Below are 22,001 nucleotides of genomic sequence, written 5' to 3'. Positions count from 1 at the left end.
AAAAATCAGTAGCCTCAGACTATGCCCAAAACAACCCCAGCCAGGTGCTGACAGACTGGATGGGGGTAGTGAGCTTAAGATGAGCACCAGTCCGTAGTTCCTGTAGGTGGTCAGCAGACCCCTAGGCCATGTGTGGGAACAAGGCTGGAGTGGATTAGAAAGCTCAGAAAAGTCTTGCCAAGAAAACGACTTCAGATCCAATAGAGTTATTCCATAGTGAAGTCTTTTTTGTACAGTAAAGTGACCTTGATAAGTTCCTTCACAAACAGTGTAATGCCATCATTGGTATATAGTTAGGGTATTTGCTACTAAGCCTAAGGATAGAAGTGTAATGGAGTTATTATGAAATCATGTTTTTATGCCAGAAGTTAATAGTAGGGCAGAGAAAGGTCCAGGTAGGGGTCATGGGTTTAGGTTAACTATAAACTATATGATATGCATGTGTTTGGTGGGTTACTATATGTAACCATGTAAATAAGGGCTTACTAGGAGAGTAAACATATAAGCTTGAATAAGGGCTACTGCAAATTCTAGAATAGTAAGTTAAATAAGAATAATAAATGTAATTGTGGCCGTTGTGGACTAATATTTATAATACTAATGTAGCACTGCCAAATAGATGTATTAAGAAGTATCTTTCAGTACTATGATGACCCCTGCCCAGTGTCACACTCACAGGCAAGGTTGAGCACTCCTGAGATGACCCCAGACACTCAGGGACCCTTAGGGTGCCACTAAGATAAGCAAATCAGTGGAGGCCACGGTGGAATCCCGGCTTGTGTGTCAAAGGAGCTATGTCTAGGTCTATGGCTTAGCAGCAGCAGGCATCTGCTATCATCAAAGGCCAGGGGATGTCCCTTGTCAGGGCTTTCACCCTTATTGGGGCTGTCACTCAGGGCATGTTGATAACTGAGGGCTGTGCAGAAGTGCTCCCCCCTCACCTGGGCTTTGTGGGAGAGCTGACCCTGAAAGTGTGAGAGCAGGAGAGCCGGCCCCACCTTTGTTCGGCTGCAGTACTCATGAGAGCAGTCCAACCCTCTCCCCAGGAGGCCTTGGTTGTGGGAGTTATGGGTGAGCTGCTCCTAAAGGTATGAGCATGATAGAGCTGGCCACACCACTCATTAGCTGTGTGCTGGCATACGCAGGGGAGAGATGCTCCCTCCCTTCACTCCTTGCCACTTGCAGCAGGCAGAAGAGCTGGCTCTGCCCCTCATTGACTGTTAACACTTGGGAGGGCAGGCCCTGAACCTCACCTGAGAAGCATAGAAGAGCTGGCCCTGGTGGCAGGGGCATGGGTGAGCCAGCCTAAGAACATGAGCATGGGAGAGATGCCCTGGCAATTTGTCTCCCTTGTGGTAGCGTGGACAAGTGAGAGATGCCCTCCTCACCCCTCTAGTCCTGTGTCACCTATGGCAGGTAGGAGAGCTAGCCTAGGGAGAACTGGCTCTGTCCCTCAGTACCAGCTGCAATACTCAGGAGAGTGGGCCCTGCACTTCACCTGGGCAGCAGAGTAGAGCTGGCCCTGGGTGCAGGGGAGCCAACTGCATGGGTGTGAGAGCTGAGTGCAGGAGAGCTGGCTCTACCCCTTGCTAGCTGCAGCATTGGGTGAGCTAGTGGGAGCAATGCTAGAGAGCTTGCCCTGGTGGTGTGGGTACAGGAAAGCTGGCAGGCTGACCAGCTCAGATATCTCCTAAGCCCAGATCTAGGGGCTTTGAGTTGACCCACCCTAACATCTACCCCATTGATGAACTGCTAGCGTGTGTGAAGGGGCTGGCCCTACAGATCCAAGGCTGCAGGATCTCCATGACACAGGGTAATAACAGGAAATCTGAGAGGAGTCCCAGTGAGGATACAGTATTGATCGTGCAGCAGAAGGCAGAGACATTGAACCAAAACAGTGACTCAATGAAATGAATATTTGCAAGCAAAGAAGTGTGGACCAAAGGCTATACTGTGGTCCACAGCTTCTATAGCAGCTTCTACAATGAGATTTTCTTTATTTTTCTGGGAGGAGGTTGCAAGGGTAGAGGGTGTGTATAAGGGGACAGGGAGATGAGAGGGGATTGGGGTGCATGATGTGGAATTCACAAAGAACCAATAAAAAGTTAAGAAAAAATTAGTAGCCTTCCTCTTTACCATTAACACACTGAGAAAGAAACCAGGAAAATCATTCCATTCACAACCTTTTTTTTTTTTTTTTAACCCTTGGAATAAACCTAACCAACAATGCAAAAGGCCTCTACAACAAAACCTTTAAAACACCAAAGAGAGAAACTAAGAAAGACTAGAAGATGGAAGGACTCCCAAGCCCCTGGATTTGGAACAATCGATATTGTGACAACAGTCGCCACACAAATGGCAGCCTGCAGAGTCAGGGCCAGCAATCAAAGTCCCAGCAAACACCTTCACAAGGAATGGAAGAACAATCTTAAAATTCATAAAAGGCACACAGAAACAAGCAAACAAAAAGCCACACTGGACAAGAGGACCAATGCCAAGGACAGTGACACTCCTGATGACAAGGTATACCACAGAGTCACAGTAATAGAAACAGCGTGGTACTGGCACAAGACAAGGACACATAGGTCAATGGAACAGAACGGAACACCCTGACTTAAGTCCATGCAAGTAAAACTACATGATTGTTTTTTTTTAAAAGATGCTAAAAATATACACAGGAGAAGGGACGGTATCTTTAACAAAGGGGCCTTAAACTTGGACATCTACTTGTTGATCCCAGTCTCTCATTGTGCACAAAGATCAACTCAAGGGCCTCAATGTAAGACCTAGACACTCTGAAACCTCTAGAGGAGTCAAGGCAAAGGCTCAGGCAAGGCCTTTCTGAATAGGGCTCTGTTAGCAGATAAAATGACTGACAGAGCAATAAACACAAAATAACTCTACAGCAAAGGATTCCACCAGCTGAGTGAAGAGGTAGCCCACAAAATGGGAGAAAATCCTCTAATTATATGTCTGACAGAGGGCTAGTATCTAGAATATGCAAAGAACTCAAGAAATTTAACATCTCAGAAACAATCCAATTTTTAAAAACGTGCTACAGACCTGAGGAGAAAGTTTTTAAAAAGAATATAAACGACTACCAAACATTTTAAAATGTATTTCACATTACGGAGATTCCATTTTACCCATTCAGAATGACTATTATCAAGAAAACAAATGACCACACATGGTGAGGATGCGGGGGATGTGAACTGGTGCAGCCGCTATGGAGATCAGGGTGAGGGTTCTTAAAACACTAAAGACAGAACTACTGCACGGCCCAGCTGTGCCTCTCCTGGCATATACCCAATACTGCATATCCTACGGCAGAGATACTTGCTTCTCTGTGTTCATTGTTGCTCTATCCAGTAGCCAGGAATGGGAGTCGGCTAGATGCCCATCAGTTGGTAGGAGACTTAGAGAAGTCTCTTTCTGCACTGAGCAGGTTACTGCAGAGACTCAAAACTGGCCAAAGTGCTGAGAATAAGTGACTTGTGTGCTCAGCCCTAAGTGGGACATCTGGATAAATACCTCCCCTCAAGACTCAGGGACATCCTAGAAGAGCAGCTGTGTGGTGGTTTGAGTGAGATGTCCCCATAGGTTCATTTATCTGAACACTTGGTCCCCAGATGGTGGTGCGGTATGGGTTTGGGGTACAGCCTTGCTGGAGGAGCTATATAACTGGAAGTAGGCCCACACTTTCCAGTTACTCTGCTCTGTGCCTTGGTTGCGGTTCAAGGTGTGTGCTCTCATCATGCTGCTTCTGCCACACCTGCCACACCTCCCACAGCGATGGGGATGGACTCTAACCTCTGGAATAGTAAGCCTCCAACCCTTCCTTCCATAAGTTTCCTGGGTCATGGTGTTTTACGCACCAATAGAAAGGTAACATACAGGGAGGAAACACTGTAAGAGTGTGGTGAAACACTGGCTTCTGCCAAGGCATGGCTACTGCAGTCACTGTAGCCATGGTTTCCGGCACAAGATTAAGTCTCTCAACATTCCAGCACGGATGGCTGAGGGACTCATGAGCCTCTACCCTTGCCCAGAAGCTATGGGCAACTGACGATGGCTGGACAAAGGGGGAGGCATCTTTCTCCTTTGGGGATTTAGCTGATGATAAGTCACCCATGCTCCGGTGGGTCCTGGCTCTACACAGAGGTGCATGCAGACAGAACTAATTGATTCAGTGAGCCACAAAAAGACGATGAAGACAAAGACCATGAGACAGAGAAAAGCAGAAGAGAGGGAAATAAGATGTAAGTGTTGAGGCTGTCATAATTTTTGTGAACTTGCCACAAACTGAGACTGCACAAGCATATTGATCTCAATCTACACGAGAGCTCCCACGGAACACAAAGGGTGACAGAAATGATCTCTTTCTATCATCCTTCCTTCTTACTCTTCCCCTTACTCACTCTGTTTCTTCCTCCCTCTTTTTCTATATGGTCTCATGTCTCTCAGGGTGACCTTGAACTTCTGATCCCCTGGCTCCTCCTCCTGAATGCTAAGCTTATAGGTGTATGTCATCATAGCTGCTTTTGTGGTGCTAGGGATCCAACCCAAGGCTTCACACACACTAGGCCAGTGTTCTACCAACTGAGCCACATCCCAACCCCAGAATATACTTTTCTGTTGAAAACTCTATCATTCAAGATACACACAACTTGCTAGCAATACTATGCAAGGACCTCTAACTTTTCATATACCCGTGGGATACAGAAATGTGGCAAACCAGGCCAGTTTAAGACTGTCTGAAAGCACTGGAGACTCAACAGGAGATCCCACTGACTCATTAGCTAAAACGAGCTACTGAAATGAGAATATTCCTACACTTGATCTACTGAAATTTCCCCGAGAAATATTTATTTACTCAAAGAGCTACAGCCTGGGCCTCTCCTAGTTTGCACAGGCATACTGGATGACTTGGCCTTCATGCCTGCTTACTGAGCATGTGTATGTGTGGCAACATTTGGTCTGAGACATGACTTCATTGTTGTGGGCCTGGTAGCATGATACCTCTAGTGCTGGAAGCTACTACCCATGTCTATCAAAACAACGGGTGCTGTTTGGGAATTGGGCTTGCAGTGATGGCAGGGCAGGAGATTTCCCAAAGCCTGTTGGGACAGAGCCTTGTAGCAAGAGCAGTGAGATTCTCACCAAGCTGAGGCACAAACTTGCCATTCTAGACCTTCCAGGAGAAAGGCTGTTTCTCTTTAGTGGGGTAAACCACAGGAAGCTCTACAGACAGCCTTGAGGGTGTGCGCTCCCCGGGCCTGGGACTCTGCCAATCATGCCCCCACTGTGTTTTAGTCCGGATGGTGCAATGATACTTCAACTTTATTTTCTTTTAAGAAACTCTCCTTAAATACCTGCCTCTTGACTCTACTCAAAATGGCATCATTTAATCAATGCTAGCACTAGAAGGGTTGGTGAGAGGCAGCTATGCCGTTTCAAGTCAGTGCAGACCAGAAGCTGCTGTGTTTTCCAAGAAGCTTCTTCTAGTCATGTCAGCTGCGTGTCCCTAAGCCTCCAAATGTTTGATTTAAGCTGAGAATGAACTAAAACCAAAGGGAGCTATATTTGTTCTAACTCAAGGCAAAGCTTTAGACTCTCATGGGGCATCTAACAAGCTGCTCTGACCCCTACAGTTTTCCTGAGCATGGTGTGAAATATGACCAGGAAAAACCAATTCCTTTATTGCCCTTCAAAAGGCCAAGACCGCTAAAGACAGCAGACAGTTTTCCCACTCAACCTAGCTGCTGACAGTTTCAAAGGGAATCTTCCCTTCCACCCCCGCCCCCAAAACAAGCATAGTGGCTAGCCTGATCACATTACTGTGGGCGTGGGAGGCAGTTAGACTGCAGGCTAGGAACCCCAGACTTCCATGCCATTTTCAAGGCTAAGTCCCTGATGCTAGATAGATGGAACGGCTTTCTTGCTAGTCATCTCACAGGGCACTAAAAAGAACATAGAGATAGCATCTGCCAATGCTACTGAAGGACCCAAGGAGGGTAAGATAAAACAGGGGCAGCACTCACCCTTATGGGCACTGACCTGCGCCCACCAGTTTACAGTCACAACAAACAGCAGGAATGAGCAAGGGCCCCCAGATTTCCAGAAAGTAGTGGAACAGGGACAACACAGTCATGCAACTGCCACACTGTCTCCTGTCCCTGTTTCACAGAGACCAGAGATTCAGCAGTCAGGTCACAAGTGAGCTACTCCCTTACGATTTCTGATGGCTCAGCTTGAGTCCAGGCTCCTACAAAGACACTATGGCCTGAGGACAGCAGAGATAGCACTGTCCCCACCATCACTTTCTCAGGAGCACCAAACTGTAGCTGGATGGAGGTTAATAATTAAACCCCTAGCTACAGACTCCCAAGAAATGGAAAGAAACAGGCCCTAATACCCCAGGCGTTGCAGTCTGTTCCCTCCTAAGCTCCATTGTTTTGGGAAAGAATGGTTCACCCTTTTTGTTTCTGGCCTCTTTTAAAGACTTCTAAAGATGAGACTTTACATTGCAAATGACAAAATGAGAGTACTTATTAAGAGAGAGAGAGAGAGAAAGAGAGAGAGAGAAAGAGAGAGAGAGAGAGAGAGAGAGAGAGAGAGAGAGAGAGAGAGAGAGAGAGAAGTCACCTAATTTCTGTTCAATGGAGCCATAAAGACGCTTCTCCAGCCCGACTGTATGATGGCAGACATGCAGGCTCTTACTTCACTGTCTTGGCCACTGAAAAAGTATTTTAAGTCTTTTATATTAGAGGAGGACTATCTCAAGAAATCTGAGCCATGCCTCCAAGGTCATACATGGTCACATGGTGTACTTATGAAGGGCAACACTCATCTTGATGCCCTGGCTATATAGTCATCTGGTGGCATTTAATGGTATATTATGTGGTACCCAAGTCCAGCTCCAGGGGTCCAGCATAAACCTTTTATCCATCTAAGATGGTGTCTATGTGTCATCTGTGCACATCCTTCTGTAGATGAGTATCTAGATTGTCTAAAATACTTATAAGATGCATATGCTAGACATAGGGTGCTTATAATTCTGTGTCAACAGAGTAAGGGTGGAAAAAAGCCTGTGTACCTTTAGTACAGGCTGATTCTTTTCCAAATAGTTCCAGTCTGTCATCAGTTGGCTTCATGGACATAGAATGCCATTCCTTAAAGTGTAAAACTTTTTTTTAGAAAATGGTTCATTCTGTTTATTTACAATGTACAGTCTCAAATTACTTAGAGGCAGGATGGATGTCCTTGAGATTGAGGCAAGCCTGGGCTAACAAGACTCTGACTTTTAACAAACTTTTTAGGAGCTGGAGATCTGGGATAGTGATTACATGCAGTTACTGCTCTTCCTAAGGACCCTTACTCAGTTCTAGCATCCATTATGGTATCTAACAGCTGCTTGTAACTCCAGGGGACCCAACACCCACTTCTGGCCTCCACAGACAACAGGCACAAACTTGGTGCATATACATATAGCTGACATTCATATATAATGCACATACACACACATACACACACGTTTGAATTGTTTTCTTTGAGACAAGCTCTTACTATGTAATCCTGGCAGGCCTGGAACTTGCTATGTAAACTAGATTGGTTCCCAACTTGCAGAGATCCACCTGCCTAAGCCTTCAGAGAGCTGAGATTAAGGAATGTACCACCATATCTAGCTAAAAAAAATTTTTTTTAATTAAAAGTAAATAACCCACCCTTGAATGTCAAGAATTCACCACTTTGTTACTTAGGTTATTTAGTAAACCACTTAAATTACTAAGAGTACTACACCATGAGCCCAAGGACACTTTCTCAAGTACTTGTCTGGAGTCTTGAGCTGGCCAGGCCCAACTGGAACTCGTCCACAGTCTCTCTCAGGGAGTGCCCTGTAAGGGTCCCTGAGTGGCCAAACGTTTGCAGAGCTGGGCAGGATGAGTTCCCTCATGCAGCAGCACCCCCTGCTCCTTATGCCCTGTACCTTCCCATAGGTACCAGAACACATGGGGAAATGAGACCTGTGCCACCCTGCCCAGCTCTGCAAAGGGTTGGCATATGTGCAATGTGTGTGCAAATGTGTGCGTACCGCCGCTCTGGCAAATGCATGTGGGGTCAGGAGACAATCTTGGGTATTGGGTCTTGTACCTTCCACCTTGAGACAGTGTCTTGTTTTCTTCCTGTGCATACCTGGCTAGCTCTCTCTACTTCCTACATCCTGGGATTGTGGACACACATCACATCCTGGCTTTTACATAAACTCGTGAGGATTCTCAATCAGGTCCTCATGCTTACACCCAGCAAAGGCTTTTTACTGGAGTGATTTTAGTCCTCTCTTCAGCACCTCACTTAATTTTTTTTTAAAAAAAAAAATATGCTCACATGATTGAATTGGTTCTCTATGTCAGTCAGATCAAGTGAAACCAATTATTAAAGTCAGCATATAGGCATATCTGCAGTCTTAGAGAGTAAAGAATAAACACTGTTCTCTAAGGGGCAGTGATGCTGTGTCAAGATCCATGTTTGGGATGCATGGGAGCTTGTAAGCAGAACATGGCACTGCCCTCAAACCCTACTTCTATTATCCCTTCCTCCAAGGTCCTTCAATTAGAAGCTGATATAAAAAGGATCAGGAGAAGCCCAGGCATTTCTCTTGCTTCTACAAATCACACCAAGTTGGAGTGCTAGCAAAGTCCTTAAAATTACTCAGAGGCCTCAGCAAATCTACAGTCAACTGCAGACATGAGCTATACAGAGGTGGGTAATGGTAAATCTGACCACAGGGGGCGAGCCTGGGCTCATCCTCCACAAAGGTCAGGGCGGGGATGCTACCCAGGTGTCAGAACTCAGACTCACGCACTGGTGGCACACCTGGTGCCCTAAGGGCCACAAGGAGAGATTCCTGAGTCTAGTGGAGGCTGAAAATTGAAGATGTATTATTCTATGTGCATTTTCACCAGCTCTCTGATGGTCTGGAAAGTGGGAACATGGAAGGCTTTCAATCTTTAGAATGAGACACAATGATGAGAACATTAGTTAAAGCGGGAAAGACAGATACTTTGCGATGCATCGCTGTCATCATGTAACATAAACAAGTCATGAAGATGCTGACTTTGGGAGCAATGTCTGCACTACAGTTGCTTTACCTCTTCTGTGGCAGAAGTCCATGGTGCTGACTGCTTTTAGAAATACAAAGGGGGTGGCAAGATGGCTCAGTGGGTAGTGGCACCTGCTGCCCAGCCTCACTGCCCTGAGTTCAGTCCCTGGGAACCATATGGTAAGAAGAGCATCAACTCTAGAAAGCTCATCTCTGACCTCCACTCATGTGCTCACACACAAGCAAAACAAAGCAAACAAGCATAATGAAAAAGAGCATTCCATTAAAAAGAAAGAATTACTAGGGCAGCCTAATAAGAGGACTTTTAGAATGGGCATTTCAAAACCTCAGAGGGCAGCAAGCAAAGCCTTTGGAGAGCTCATTGCTGAAATGCCCTTGAATCCAATGCTAGCCAACTTTGATAACTCCCAAAGGCAGCTTGTTTTGGTAAACTCTGGGCATGATCTTCCAAGAGAGGAACAGTTCATCAAAGACGTCACTAAACCAGATGGGAAGGTAAAAGTTGAGCGGAATCTGCTGGACAGAGAACACTGTAAAAGGCTATGCCCCAATCTGGCACCGACCAGCAAAGGGCACTGTGTTGTCCTGTCTGGTGGTCAGCATCACACTGGACAGAGGCCCCAGGAGCAGATGGCCTGACTTCCTTTATTTCTACTTTCTGTTGTTCATAAATTTATCCATGAGCTTGAGCTATTGCTTGTTCTCTTGTCCTCACACTTGACGTCTGCTAGGACCTAGGTAACTCTTGCAGCCATATGTTTGGTTGTTAGCTAAAGATGATTAAAGGACCTCATACGTATGAAGGTGCCACTATCTAGCATTACTGTCATATCCAGAAGGACATCAACAGAAACTCAACACACTATCATTCAAAAATATTCCATAAATTATTATTGTTGTTGTTGTTGTTGTTGTTATTGTAGTATTTTGAAACAAGGTCTCCCTCTATAGCCTACTTGGGCTGGTTTCAAACTCTTGCCTCAGCCTTCTGACTGCTGAGATAATTAGTGTGACTCAACACTTCTGGCTTTATAAAATTATTTAACTGACTCACTTTAAAGTCAGTAAAATAGGGCTGGCGAGATGGCTCAGCGGGCAAAAACACTGACTGCTCTTCTGAAGGTCCCAAGTTCGGATCCCAGCAACCACATGGTGGCTCACAACCACCCGTAATAAGATCTGACGCCCTCTTCTGGTGTGTCTAAAGACAGCTACAGTGAATTACGCAGGAGCAAGTGAGCTGGAGAGAGCGGGGCGGCAGAGATCCTGGGTCCAATTCCCAGCAGCCATACACATGATGGCTCATGGCCATCTATACAGCTACAGTGTACTCATACACATAAAATAAATAAATCTTTAAATAATAAAGTCAGTAAAATAAATGCATGCAAATACATTTTTGGATGTTACAAATATCCCACCTAAGTAGTTACATTGGGGCTGGAGATATGGTTTGGTGACCAACGATGCTTACTGCTCTTGCAGAGCCTTGAGTACTGGTCCCAACACCTACAAGGTGCCTCACAATCACCTCTAACTTCAGCTCCAGGGGATCTGATGCCCTCTCTGGCCTCTGCTGACTCCTGCATACACAAGGTATATATGAACTCATGTAGGTGCACACTTATACACATAATAAATAAGGGGCTTGAAGGTTCAGGAGTTAAGAGCACCTGCTGCTCTTGCAAAGAAGTGGGTTCATAGCACCCACATGGAGGCTTACAACTGCCTATAATTTCAATTCTAAAGGGTCTGATGCCCTATTCTGGCCTCCAAGGGCTCCTGTATGTATGTTGTGCATACAAACTCACACAGGCACAGACACATGAAAATAACTAAATCTTTATATACCTACATACATATATTATATAGCCTATTTAGGCATAAATATATATGTACTTAAAAGCTTCCCAGTTCAAGTAGATTTGTCTCTCAGTTCAGTGGTGAGGAGGATGCCTGGAGGGAAAGTATACTCAAGTGACCACAGGGAAGCAGGGTAACCTTTGCTGCTGATCAGAGGCCTCAGAGGACCAGGTCAGCAGGGACGGCAAAGCTGTGCCCTCTGGCATCATGAGGAGGGTTTTCAAACAGGGCTCTCAGGGGACATGAAGACAAGCTTTCTCCGCTTTTTAAAAACCAGGACAGCCTTGAGCCTTGGCTTCCAGATCCTGGACTCTTGTGTCTGTCCGTGGAGAAACAGCAGCATGAGGAGACAGACAGACACCACATACTCAGGGATACTTCAGGCCACCACAGTGGTCTTTGTTTTCTTCCTGTTTCTGGTGTCAACACCAGTCCCAGGAGTGGGCAAAGGCCCCCGTGCCTGGGCTGAGAAACTGGATATGCGTCAGCCATTGCAATTTCCCTGGGAAACAAAAAATATTTTCCCCGCTCTATGGATGAGGAAATTGAAGCAAAGGGAGAAAACATCCGAGATTTTCCAAAGAGGAGGAAGAGCCAAGAGCTGTGAGGTTAAGGCCTATAGCTGAGCACTGCTCCCTGGCTCTGGCGGGACATCCCAGCTCCTTTCAGGAGCCCAGTGGCTCTGGAGATGGGAGAAACACAAGTTGCTAAGGATGAGATGTGGGATACAGTTTACACCACACAACCACACATATGGATCCCATCACCCGCTCAAACAGAAAGTGTGAGGCCTTGCTGGGTAAGTGAGATAGGAAAAGAGAACCAGAGTGGGGGGGGTTACTCATCACTTTCCCAACTAGAGATTTATGTCCCTTTTGGAAAGGGGAAGAAAACCCTGGCTGCAGCCCCATTTTGAGTAATATTTGCCACTGAGAAGTTGTATGCAGACTCTCAGGGCAGATGCCCTTGGGAGCTCTTCTGATTGGGCACTGGCCAGTCCTTGTAAAGAGCTGAGAAGCAGCCAGGACACTTGTCATAGTGCTTTAATCCCCCTACCTGAAGCTCATTTTAAACTGATAGCAGGATCGAAGACTAGCTACACATCACTATGTCAAGGGCACAACGCATAGTCAACAATGGCAGGTGATCACTGATGCCCCTTGTCCTTAGTCATATTTTTATACTTTTCTGCAATTAAAATGGATTGCTAGGCTGGGGCATGAAGCATGCCAGAGGCTTTGGCTTCCACCCCCAGCATGGGACACAAAATAAAATTGCCTGTGAAACAAAGACTAAAAGAACTTCAATCCAAAGTGCAGAAGAAAATAACTTGCAGAGTGAGGAGAGAGCCAGCACTTATCTCACTGAGCTGACTCACTAGCCAAGGAAGACACAGAGGTGGACAGAGGCCCAAGCACCTAAGCTGGGGTCACTCAGCAGGCGAGGCAGGAAACAGAGCCAGGACCCTGGGAATCCCCCACTGTGGCTGCTGAATGCCATAGGCTGGGAAAGTCCCTACGCTCCAGCTCCAGGCGGAGGTGAGAGAGTTTTATGTGGAATTTTAATATTCAAAACAGAATCTTACATTCCATCTTGGGAACTGCTGCGTGTGGAGGCAAATGGACATCCTCCTTAAGGTTCTACCATACTGGGTATTCAACAGCTTCTTGCATGCAGAGTTTTTTTTCTGGCTGTGATATAAACTCGTCCTTCTTGACTGGAATTGCTCTCTCATTTTCTTACCCATGGGCTAAATTCCTATTTGTCTTTCCACCTCAGCTCAGAAGTGACTCTCAACACACCCTCCTCAGGGTAGGCCTATTTATAAAGACAGGGGCATGAACTCAACCCCCAGCAGGACCCAGGGTGGCGGGCATCATTGTTGGAAAGGTTGTCTCACTCGGCACATCTCATTTCTTTCTCTTTTATTTAGATTTATTTTGTTTTTAACTATGTATATGTATGTGAGTATGTGCACATGAGTGCAGTGCCCATAGAGGCCAGAAGAGGGTTCTGGATCCCCTGGGGCTGGAGTTTCTGGTGGTTGGGTGCTTGGAATCAAACTCAGGTCTTTTGGAAGAATAGCGAGTCCTTTAACTGCTAAGCATTTCTTCAGACCCAGCAAGTCATTTTTTCCCCTTGAGAATAATGCTTTTTTTTTTTTTTTTATGATTTTTCTATGTAGCCCTGGCTTACCTCAAAGAGAGCCTCCTGTTTCTATCTTCAGAATGTTGGGATTAAAAGCATAGCATAATGTTTCTTTTGATCATTGTGATAGTCAGCTTCTAGTTACTGTAACAAAATACTTGGGCAATCAATTTTAAAAGGAAAAGAAAATTTGAGACTAATGGTTTTAGAAGACTCAATTCATGGTTAGTTGGTCCATTGTTTCTGGGGGTGAGGTCAGGTGGTTATACCATGGTGGGAGTCCATGGTGGGAAGATCCTTACCTAACTACCAAAAAAAAAAGGGGGGGGAGGGAAGAGGAAGGGTCCAGGATCCCTTTCCAGGTACATCCCCAGTGATCTCACTTCCTCTCAAAGGTTCCACCACCTCTGGACAGCACCAAGCCTTTTACACACATGCCTTTGGGAGGAGCCTCTCAGAGGTAAATGGTAGCAATGGCTTGTGCTCTGCACACAGTATGTGAATCTCTAGCATATACCGTACATTTATAGCAACCCAATTATGAATGCTTTTTGTGTGTATATTATACATATGAGTGTACATGATCATGTAAGTGCAGGCCCACACATGGCATGAGTCCTTGGTGTCAGTCTCACCTTCCGCCTTGCTTGACCCAGGGTCTCATGTTGTCTGTTGCTGTATATGCCCAGGGTTTCCTGTGAGCTTTCAGAGATTTTTGTTTTGCCTTTCATTGTCCTAGAGGTGATGAGATTACAGATGTGCACTAATCATGCTGCTTTATGTGAGGTCTAGGGACTTGAACTCAGGTCCTCACCCTTTCACAGCAACTGATTTTCCAACTGAGCTACCCCTTATGATTTTTCCATCACAGGTAATTGTATAATAGAAGGAAGGTGGGGCTGTGTAAAGTGGCAACTTAAGAGTTCTTTGGAAAGTCAGTTTTGCTGGGGCAAACTCATGAAGGAATGTTTAGCTGAAGCAGACACGAGTGAAAGGATGTTCTGCTAAAACAAGCATGTGAACGGTTCACCTTACATTGTGAGGTTAAGTTGTAATTATCGGTACTCCATAGAGAGAACTGAACAAAAGAAAACTTCTGGTGGTGTGCTGCAGTTTCTTGCTGCTTCTGTGGACTCAAACTGGTTAGCAGGGTGATATCAGCTGAGACAGATGCATGCGCTGAGGCCAGACACATGGAGGACACAGGATGTTTGGAGGGTATAAATAGGACTCGACGGACAGTGATGGGGCTGAGCTAGGCTTGCTTAGAGAGCTAGCTGTGCAATGCTTGTGAGTTTCAAGTCTTCTCTGATCTTCACTTTGCTGAGAGAGGCACAGCCAAGAACTTCTCCTGGTGTTCTTCCTGGTCCCTCCTGCTGACTTGTACTGAGGCTGAGGCCTGGCTGTCTCTGCTAGGTTCGTGTCACTGCTGTTGCTAACCTGACTCTACCAAACTGGACTGCTGGTGTATCTGTGAAGTGTTTGTGAGTGGATCGAGCTGCCACTGCTGACCTGTGAACTGAACTGCTGATTTCCAGACAACACAGATGGGAGTTGCTCCAAAGAACCTTTCTAAACAGGTCCACTTCCCCTGTATCCTTTCTTTCCACTACCTCTGGTGAGTGGTGGGTTAAAGGGGAGGTTAAAACATTTAAGAACCATCATTAAAAATCGGTTACAGCTGTGTTATATCAACAGGCTGTGGTGAGAAAGGCAAGAAAACTGTTTGCCATCTGATGACACCAGCTGGTGGCTGTTACACTAATCCTCCTTCTCCTTCTCACTTCCCAGGAAACTCATCCCCAACATCTCAGAAGCTGTCTTACAACCCATCACCAGACGCCCCTCCACATGGCCATCACCAGAATGAGAATATTATTAGCCTTGCTCATCACTAATTAAAACCTCAGGATCAGGTTTCTGGGTACATCTTGGTACATCTGTGCAGGACACACGCCCCAGATGGTAGGCAAGCCAGGCTTGAGGCCTGCTTCCTCCCAAGAGGATGTCACAGATTGTGTGGGTGACAGAACCATGCAGCAAGAACACGCTTAAAGGTCTTGCACGCTGCCCCTCAGGTGAGCATGCTCAGGAATTCTGTGCCCCTCAGAAATAGCCCCGCACCTCCCTCTGCAGTCACCTCAGATGCTTCTGGCCAACTTCTGGGCTCCAGAAACAAAGCTGCTGCTATGGAAACACTGGAAGATGTCTGGATTCTTTAAAGAAAAACAGAATTTCCAGTACACATCCTCCACTCTCCTGTAGAAGAGACTAGAAAGTTCTAGAGTGATGAACAGCGGGTGATCAGCTAATGTCATCAGATGGCAGTAACATTCCCCCCACCTTTCTCACTGCAGCCTGTTTAGTCAATGCCACAGAATTGCTTTAGGGTGAGAGCATTCCTCTCTGGGAAGCCAGCAAGAAAAAGAGGACTGTGATAAAGACTGAGCTCTACGTACTACATTCATTTTCTTTTGGAATCTTGTGCATAATGCATGTGTGTGTGTGTGTGTGTGTGTGTGTGTGTGTGTGTGTGTGTGTGGTCTATCTGTCTGTCTGTCTGTCTGTGTCTGTGTGTATACATATGGGCCTGTGGATACCTGGACATAAACGTGCGTATGCATGTGGTGGGTAGAGGTTGTCTTCCTCTATCACACTCCACCTACTTTTGTGACAGCGTCTTCAACTGAATCCGAAGCTGTCCCTACCCTACACCCTCAGCACTGGGGTCACAGATGCATGTCAACCATGCCTGGCCTTTGTGCAGATGCTCAGCATCCCGATTTAGGCCTTCACACTTGCATGGCAAGCACTTTAATGATTACATCATGGTCTCCCCAGTACCATTTTCTGAAGTAGCAGGTACTAGCAGTTTTGAAACTTCTGTGTATCCTAGATGAAAGCAGGCAAGTCCATCTATTCAGGATGAGGAGAACCAGGCTTCAGAAAGAAATGAACATCATCAGTGGTGACAGACATTACACATGCCTCCAGGCATGAGGGCACATTAGACAGATCCAAACCAAGGGAGACTCTACAAATGTAACAGAGAATGCCTCAAAAGGGCATGGGCAGGGGAAAGGAGTTTAGAGACCTCTCCCAGGCTGAGGGTGGTCAGAAAAAACATAACTACATAAAGGTCTGGTCTGATCCTAAAGTGAGTCCTCATTCAGGAGAAGGAGAAAGAAGGAACCCCATGAAGAGCACTCCAGGACAGAGACAGTGCTGAAATAGAGCCTCTGGGTCAGGCGCAGTGGCTGTTAACACTGAACAGTCTGTTTCCTGTGTGTGTTGGTGAGAGTAGGTCTTTGTTCTTAGGAAGTTCACAGGCAGATGTTTAGTTGAGAAGGAAGAGTTCCCAGTTGACTCTGGAAAACTCAGCAAAGGAACCCAAAGGGCAGAGCTGAGGAGGTAGGACAGCAGAGGGGAGGGTGGCAGAAACCTGGGAGACTCTGCTAAAGGCCACTAGAGCCAACTCTGCAGTTTTCTGTAAGTTCACCTTTCCTTCCTTCCTTCCTTCCTTCTTTCTTTCCTTCCTTCCTCCCTCCCTTCCCTCCCTCCCTTCCTTCCTTCCTCTATCCCTTCCTCTCTTCTTTCTCTCTCTTCCTTCCTTTCTTCCTTTCTTCCTTCCTTCCTTCCTTCCTTCCTTTCTTTCTTTCTTTCTTTCTTTCTTTCTTTCTTTCTTTCTTTCTCTCTTTCTTCCTTTCTTTCGGATTTATTATCTTGCATGACTGTATGTGTATTATATCTGAAGGGACTCACTTCAGGATCAGGTCGGATCTTTATGTGCTTACAATGTTTCTATGGCATTGGTCTTACAAGCCACTATATGGGTGCTTGGATTTGAACCCAGATCCTCTGCACGAGCAACACTCCTGACTGCTGAACCATCTCTCCTGCCCCAATTTCACCAAGTTTAAAAGCATATCAGAAGGACTAGGGAGAAGCTCAGTGGTTAAGGGCACTCACTGTTCTTGCAGAGAACCCAAGTTCAGTTCCCAGCATGCATATCAGGCTGCTCACAACTGCTGGAAACTGAAGTCCCAGGGGGCCTGATAGTTCTGGCCCTGCAGGCTCTACACTCTCCTATTTCCACACATTTAATTTAAATCTTTTAAAAATTGTACCAAAACACAAAGTTACTAAAAAAAAGTCTTAATTAGAAATAAGAGAGAAAGAAATTAAGAGACAGACTGTTGTTAATAAATTGCCTCAATGCATTCTGGGACAGCTTTTCTAGATTTCTGGTTCACAATCACACCTGGTGGCCTGCCAGAAATTCACCACACTCTAGAACTGAAAAGTGACTTGTACATGTGTGGAAAAGGCCTCTTCAAGTTGTGACAGTGGGTGCCACCGTTTGAGGAAGCGCATGTCTTCTTCAACTCTGGCAACATGATGGAGGTTACACCATCAGCATCACTATTTAATAAAGAGAAGGCTCACTACCCCAAGTGTCCTGCTTCCCCAGCCCCTTCTTATATTTATTTGATGCTCAACCAAGCAGGAGTAGAGTGAGCCTCTCCTCAGTGTGGGGGTTGGGGGGATACTGGAAACCACCAAAGGAAAACGTCACTTCATGGGGACAAGAGACAGAGGCTCTGTCTTCAGTGGGACAGGCTTCTAGACACCACCACCTCCACAAGGGCTGGGGAAGACAGCGGGACAGGAAGTGCAAAGGCTGGAGGATGAGGAGAGCCCTGACATGGTGGCACAGTCAAGAACTCGGAAAAATTATGGCTACCTGCAGGAATACTGGGTGAGACAAATCCAGTCAAAATCCCAGCCAGATGGCTGACCCAGGCCCCCATCTCTTACTGGGCAGCTATTGGCAGCTGAGAGCTGCTGGGGGAGGGAGAATCATTCTCTCTTGAATGTGTGGCCTCCGATAGATGACTTCCCAAGTTCCTTCCCTACACCCATGTACACACAGGAAGTGCTAATGGGACTAAGTAGGTTACTAAGGGTGGGGGCATGTAGTTGGGAAAGGCTGTGTTGGGGGATGGTTTAAGGGGAGTTGAAGGGGGGAAACAGAAAGATATGATAACGTATCATTGTATACATGTATGAAATTCTTAAGACTGAGGAAAGTCATTTTTAAAAATGACTTCATGAATATCAAAGGAAAAATTTGTAGAACTCGTTTTTAGCTCCAAAGAATTTTGATTCAAACAGCAGCAACTCAGATATGACTCAGTATAAAAAACATCCTGCTGAGTAAGCGGCAAGTAAGCTCTCATAGAGCGATGCGGCATAATTGGAATTGTCATTTCGAAGAATCAACACTCGGTCTACAGATGATGCAGATGACAGGGAGGGGGGCCAAGAAAGTAAATGAGGGGTTCTCCTGGAAAGAGGTGCAACCTTCTTTGCACAAAGGAAACCCAATATCCAGACCACATGAAAAGTGATCGCTATGGGAACAGCGCAGCTGTGAAAATCCACGTCAGTTCGTATTAACTCGCCTGGCAAGTTTGTGTAACACAGGACTCTGAATGGCCACTGACAGGAAGTAACTCTGGTAACAAAGACACCACACCTGTGTTTAATCTGATGCTTCCAAGGTGGGGGGACAAAAATACAAAAAGCTATTCTGTCTTAAAGAAAAAGGAGGGGCAGTCTGAGGTCCGCCTGGGCTTCTTTATAGACAGCATCTTTCTTATGGCCGATTTAATTAGAAACAGACCAGGAAAGCAAATGCTCACATTTCTCTGAGAACCCAATTATCGTCATTTCATTGATGAGCTAGACCGACATAAAGCCACAGAGATGCTTCTGGCATGGGCACCAGAGGATTTCAGTTTGAAAATAATCCAGCCAAGTTATCTGGAGAGCAATTAGTTCAGTTGTACAATGAAAAGACAGACAGACAGACAGACAGAAAGTCATTTCCACTGAGAAGCAGACAGTTCTGAGAGACCCTGTCCCTGCAGACAGATGTGCACATCACCACCCTCGGGGTCCTGCCAAAAAGGATACAGGATACCTTGAGAAACAGCAAGAAGAATGGGCCCAGGGGTCATTTACCCACAAATGATAAGGTTTATATCTCAACTAGGCACTTGAGATGCCCAACAATAAAGCAGGCTTAGTTTACTCTCAGAGCAGAAAAGAAACACACCACCCTCCACTCAGGAGTGCCTAGATTTAGCCAGATTCATCACTGTGGCTTATCCATCCCAAATCCCACGGCTAGGCAAACAGGTCAGGACAGAAGCTACTCTAAGCAGGCTTTTCCTAGAATTCAAGTCCCTCAGCTCTGCCCACTGCAGGAGGCACAGCAGGGAAACCTCATACCTCTGAGAAAAGCCAGCTTGGGATGAGTGAACCCCACAAGCTACTCTGCATAGCACCCCAAGTAGGAAAGAGTTGGAAAGGTGGAGGTTGAAGGCTTAAAGTGGTGGTTCTCAACCAGAGGGTTGCGACACCTTTTGGAGAGATCGAACAACCTTTTCGCAGGGGTTGCATATCAGACATTTACATCATGATTCATAACAGTAGCAAAGTTACAGTTATGAAGTAGTGACAAAAATAATTTTATGATTACAGTCATCATAACATGAGGAACTGTACTAAAGAGTCGCAGCAAGCATTAGGAAGGTTGAGAACCACTGGCTCAAAGGGACATCCAAAGAGAATCAGCTGTCACGTACAGTAAACATGTGAGAATAACTCAGGGCCTATTAAAAACTGAGATGCCATGTAGTTTTGAGATACATCAGCCGGTTCCCATTACAATGGACAACAGCCCTGCTCTATTTTTAGAGCTGCTAGAAAGATCAAAGAGGAAGGGGCCTTGTTCCGGCCTCCCAATCCAGGCCCCTGGCCCCTCATCTCTGCTTGCTGTTCCTTTGTATTAGGAACATCTCCAAAACACAGCTGGGACTGCTGAACAGCCTGCCTAACCCCCCTCCCCCTTTCTGGGGAAAGCTTAAAAACTGCTCTGCTCAGTAGGTGCAAGGAAGGAAACCCTCAGGAGGGGAACCTCAGGAGAGCTTTGCGATCACATTGGAAGTACAGTAAAGCAAGAACTGACCCAGCAGCTGCTCAGGCTCTCCCAGCACACTAGAAACTGAGATTCCCAAAGCTGGCATCTCTGGATGAATAAGATCTACAGTGGGACCTAGCCTCCCAGGCTCCGTTCCTACGCACGCACGCACGCACGCACGCACGCACGCACGCACGCACGCACGCACGCACGCACGACCCCACTAGCCGGAGTGGGTTAGGTTGAGGTTAAATGGCTCAGAGGTAAAATGACTTACTTTGGGTGAACAGGCTGTACATTTATCAAATGCCAGGCTGACAGGAAGGACATTATCGAACCGTGACAGAAAACCCCGGATCTAAAAACAAAACAGAACAATTACTCATTAGGCCAGGGATGAACACAGCTATAATGATGCATGTCTATGGGTGACAAGGAGGAGGTAATGGTTATTAGGGGTCCTGTAAGTTCCTCCCCACACTGTAATAGGTTTGGGAGAGAACTATACTGGCTCTTTATTCCCATGATATATGTGATATTTAAATGTTTGAGACCTAAAAGCAAATTTACTTAAAAACGTAAAAAGCCAGGTGGAAGATCCCAAGCACTGTCTCAGTGTTGTTGTGTAGCTTAGCTGGTAGAATCCCTGGCTAGTATACACCAGGCTCTGTCCAGCATGGCATAAGACCAGGCATGGTGGTGCACATCTCAGATCCCAGTACTGAGGATGTGGAGGCAGGAGGATCAGGAGTTCAAAGTCATCCTTGGCTACATAGCAAGTCTAAGGGCAGCCTGGGCCACGTGAGACCTTGTCTCAAGAACAAAACAAACAGAAAGTACTGTTTTAAGAAATGTCTGAGAGCTAGGGTGTAGGCCAATGGCAGGTTGCTTGTCTGGCGTGTAGGAGGCCAGGGTTCAACAAGACTCAGTCATCTAGGTCGCTCTGACTCTCTTCTCTCATGGAAATACAGAGGCCTGGGATAAGTGTGCATTTCCATAACTCTGCAGTGGCTTCTCAAGGGGAGGCAATTTGGGAATAACAGAAAACAAAGACTGTCGTAAAGATAGGCACACTGACTAGCTGCTGAACGCAGACCCCATGGACAGAAAAAAAAAAAAAACCACAGTCACACCATTGATGGGGAAACAGCACCACCTTGAGCAGAAACATCTGACTGCAACCAAAATATCCAGTTTCAGAGCAGCTTGTGGGTTCCACCCACCGTGGCTGAGTGGTGATGGTGAGCTGCGCCCTCCTGAAGGTACCAGGAAGACATCATTTAGAAAACTTGTAATGGTCAAGCCTTGACCATTTCCACAGAAGCAAGATAACCCAAATCTTGAAAGCTCATTTATTTGATGCCAGAACTTCTGGTTTTAAAGTAATAAAACATATGTTCAGAAAGGTGAAGCAGCCTTGCACGGATGAGCAGGAAGAAATAAAACCCAGTTCCTAATGGGGCCTATCTCAGGTTCCTACTGCTGTCATGGTCACCATGACTATAGGTGGCATCTCAGTTTCCTACTGCTGTGAAAAATACCTTGACCAAAAGAATTTTGGAGAGGAAAGGGTTTATTTCAGTTTACAGTTCCATATCATAGTCAATCACCAAAAGAAGTCAGGGCAGGAACTGAGGCAGAGGCCATTGGAGGAGTGCTGTTTACTGGCTTGCTCATCATGGCTTGCTCAGCGTGCTTTCTTATAGAACCCAAAACCACCTGCCCAAGGAATACCACCACCGGGAGTGGGCTGGGTCCTCCCACATTAATCACCAATCAAGAAAATACCCTACAGGCTTGCCCATAGACAAATCTCATGAATCCTTTTCCCTCAACTGTCATTCCTTCTCACATATGTCCAGGGTGGTGTCAAGTTGACAA

At 46.1% G+C, this 22,001-nt stretch overlaps 1 protein-coding gene across 10 annotated transcripts in view; it reads right to left on the bottom strand.

Moving 5' to 3' along the window:
- Atg7 (autophagy related 7) overlaps positions 1-22,001 on the bottom strand; it is a 209,850-nt gene that overhangs the window by 110,898 nt on the left and 76,951 nt on the right. For all 10 annotated transcript variants that reach the window (XM_031382978.1, XM_031382968.1, XM_031382976.1 and 7 more), the window contains one exon: positions 20,398-20,478. In XM_031382978.1, the coding sequence (XP_031238838.1) occupies positions 20,398-20,478 (81 nt within the window). The remainder of the gene's footprint in view (positions 1-20,397; positions 20,479-22,001) is intronic.

This window comes from Mastomys coucha, unplaced genomic scaffold (assembly GCF_008632895.1).
Source record: "Mastomys coucha isolate ucsf_1 unplaced genomic scaffold, UCSF_Mcou_1 pScaffold20, whole genome shotgun sequence".
Lineage (NCBI taxonomy): Eukaryota > Metazoa > Chordata > Mammalia > Rodentia > Muridae > Mastomys > Mastomys coucha.
Note: the sequence above shows the minus strand (reverse complement) of the source record. Positions and strands in the feature narration are given on the sequence as shown.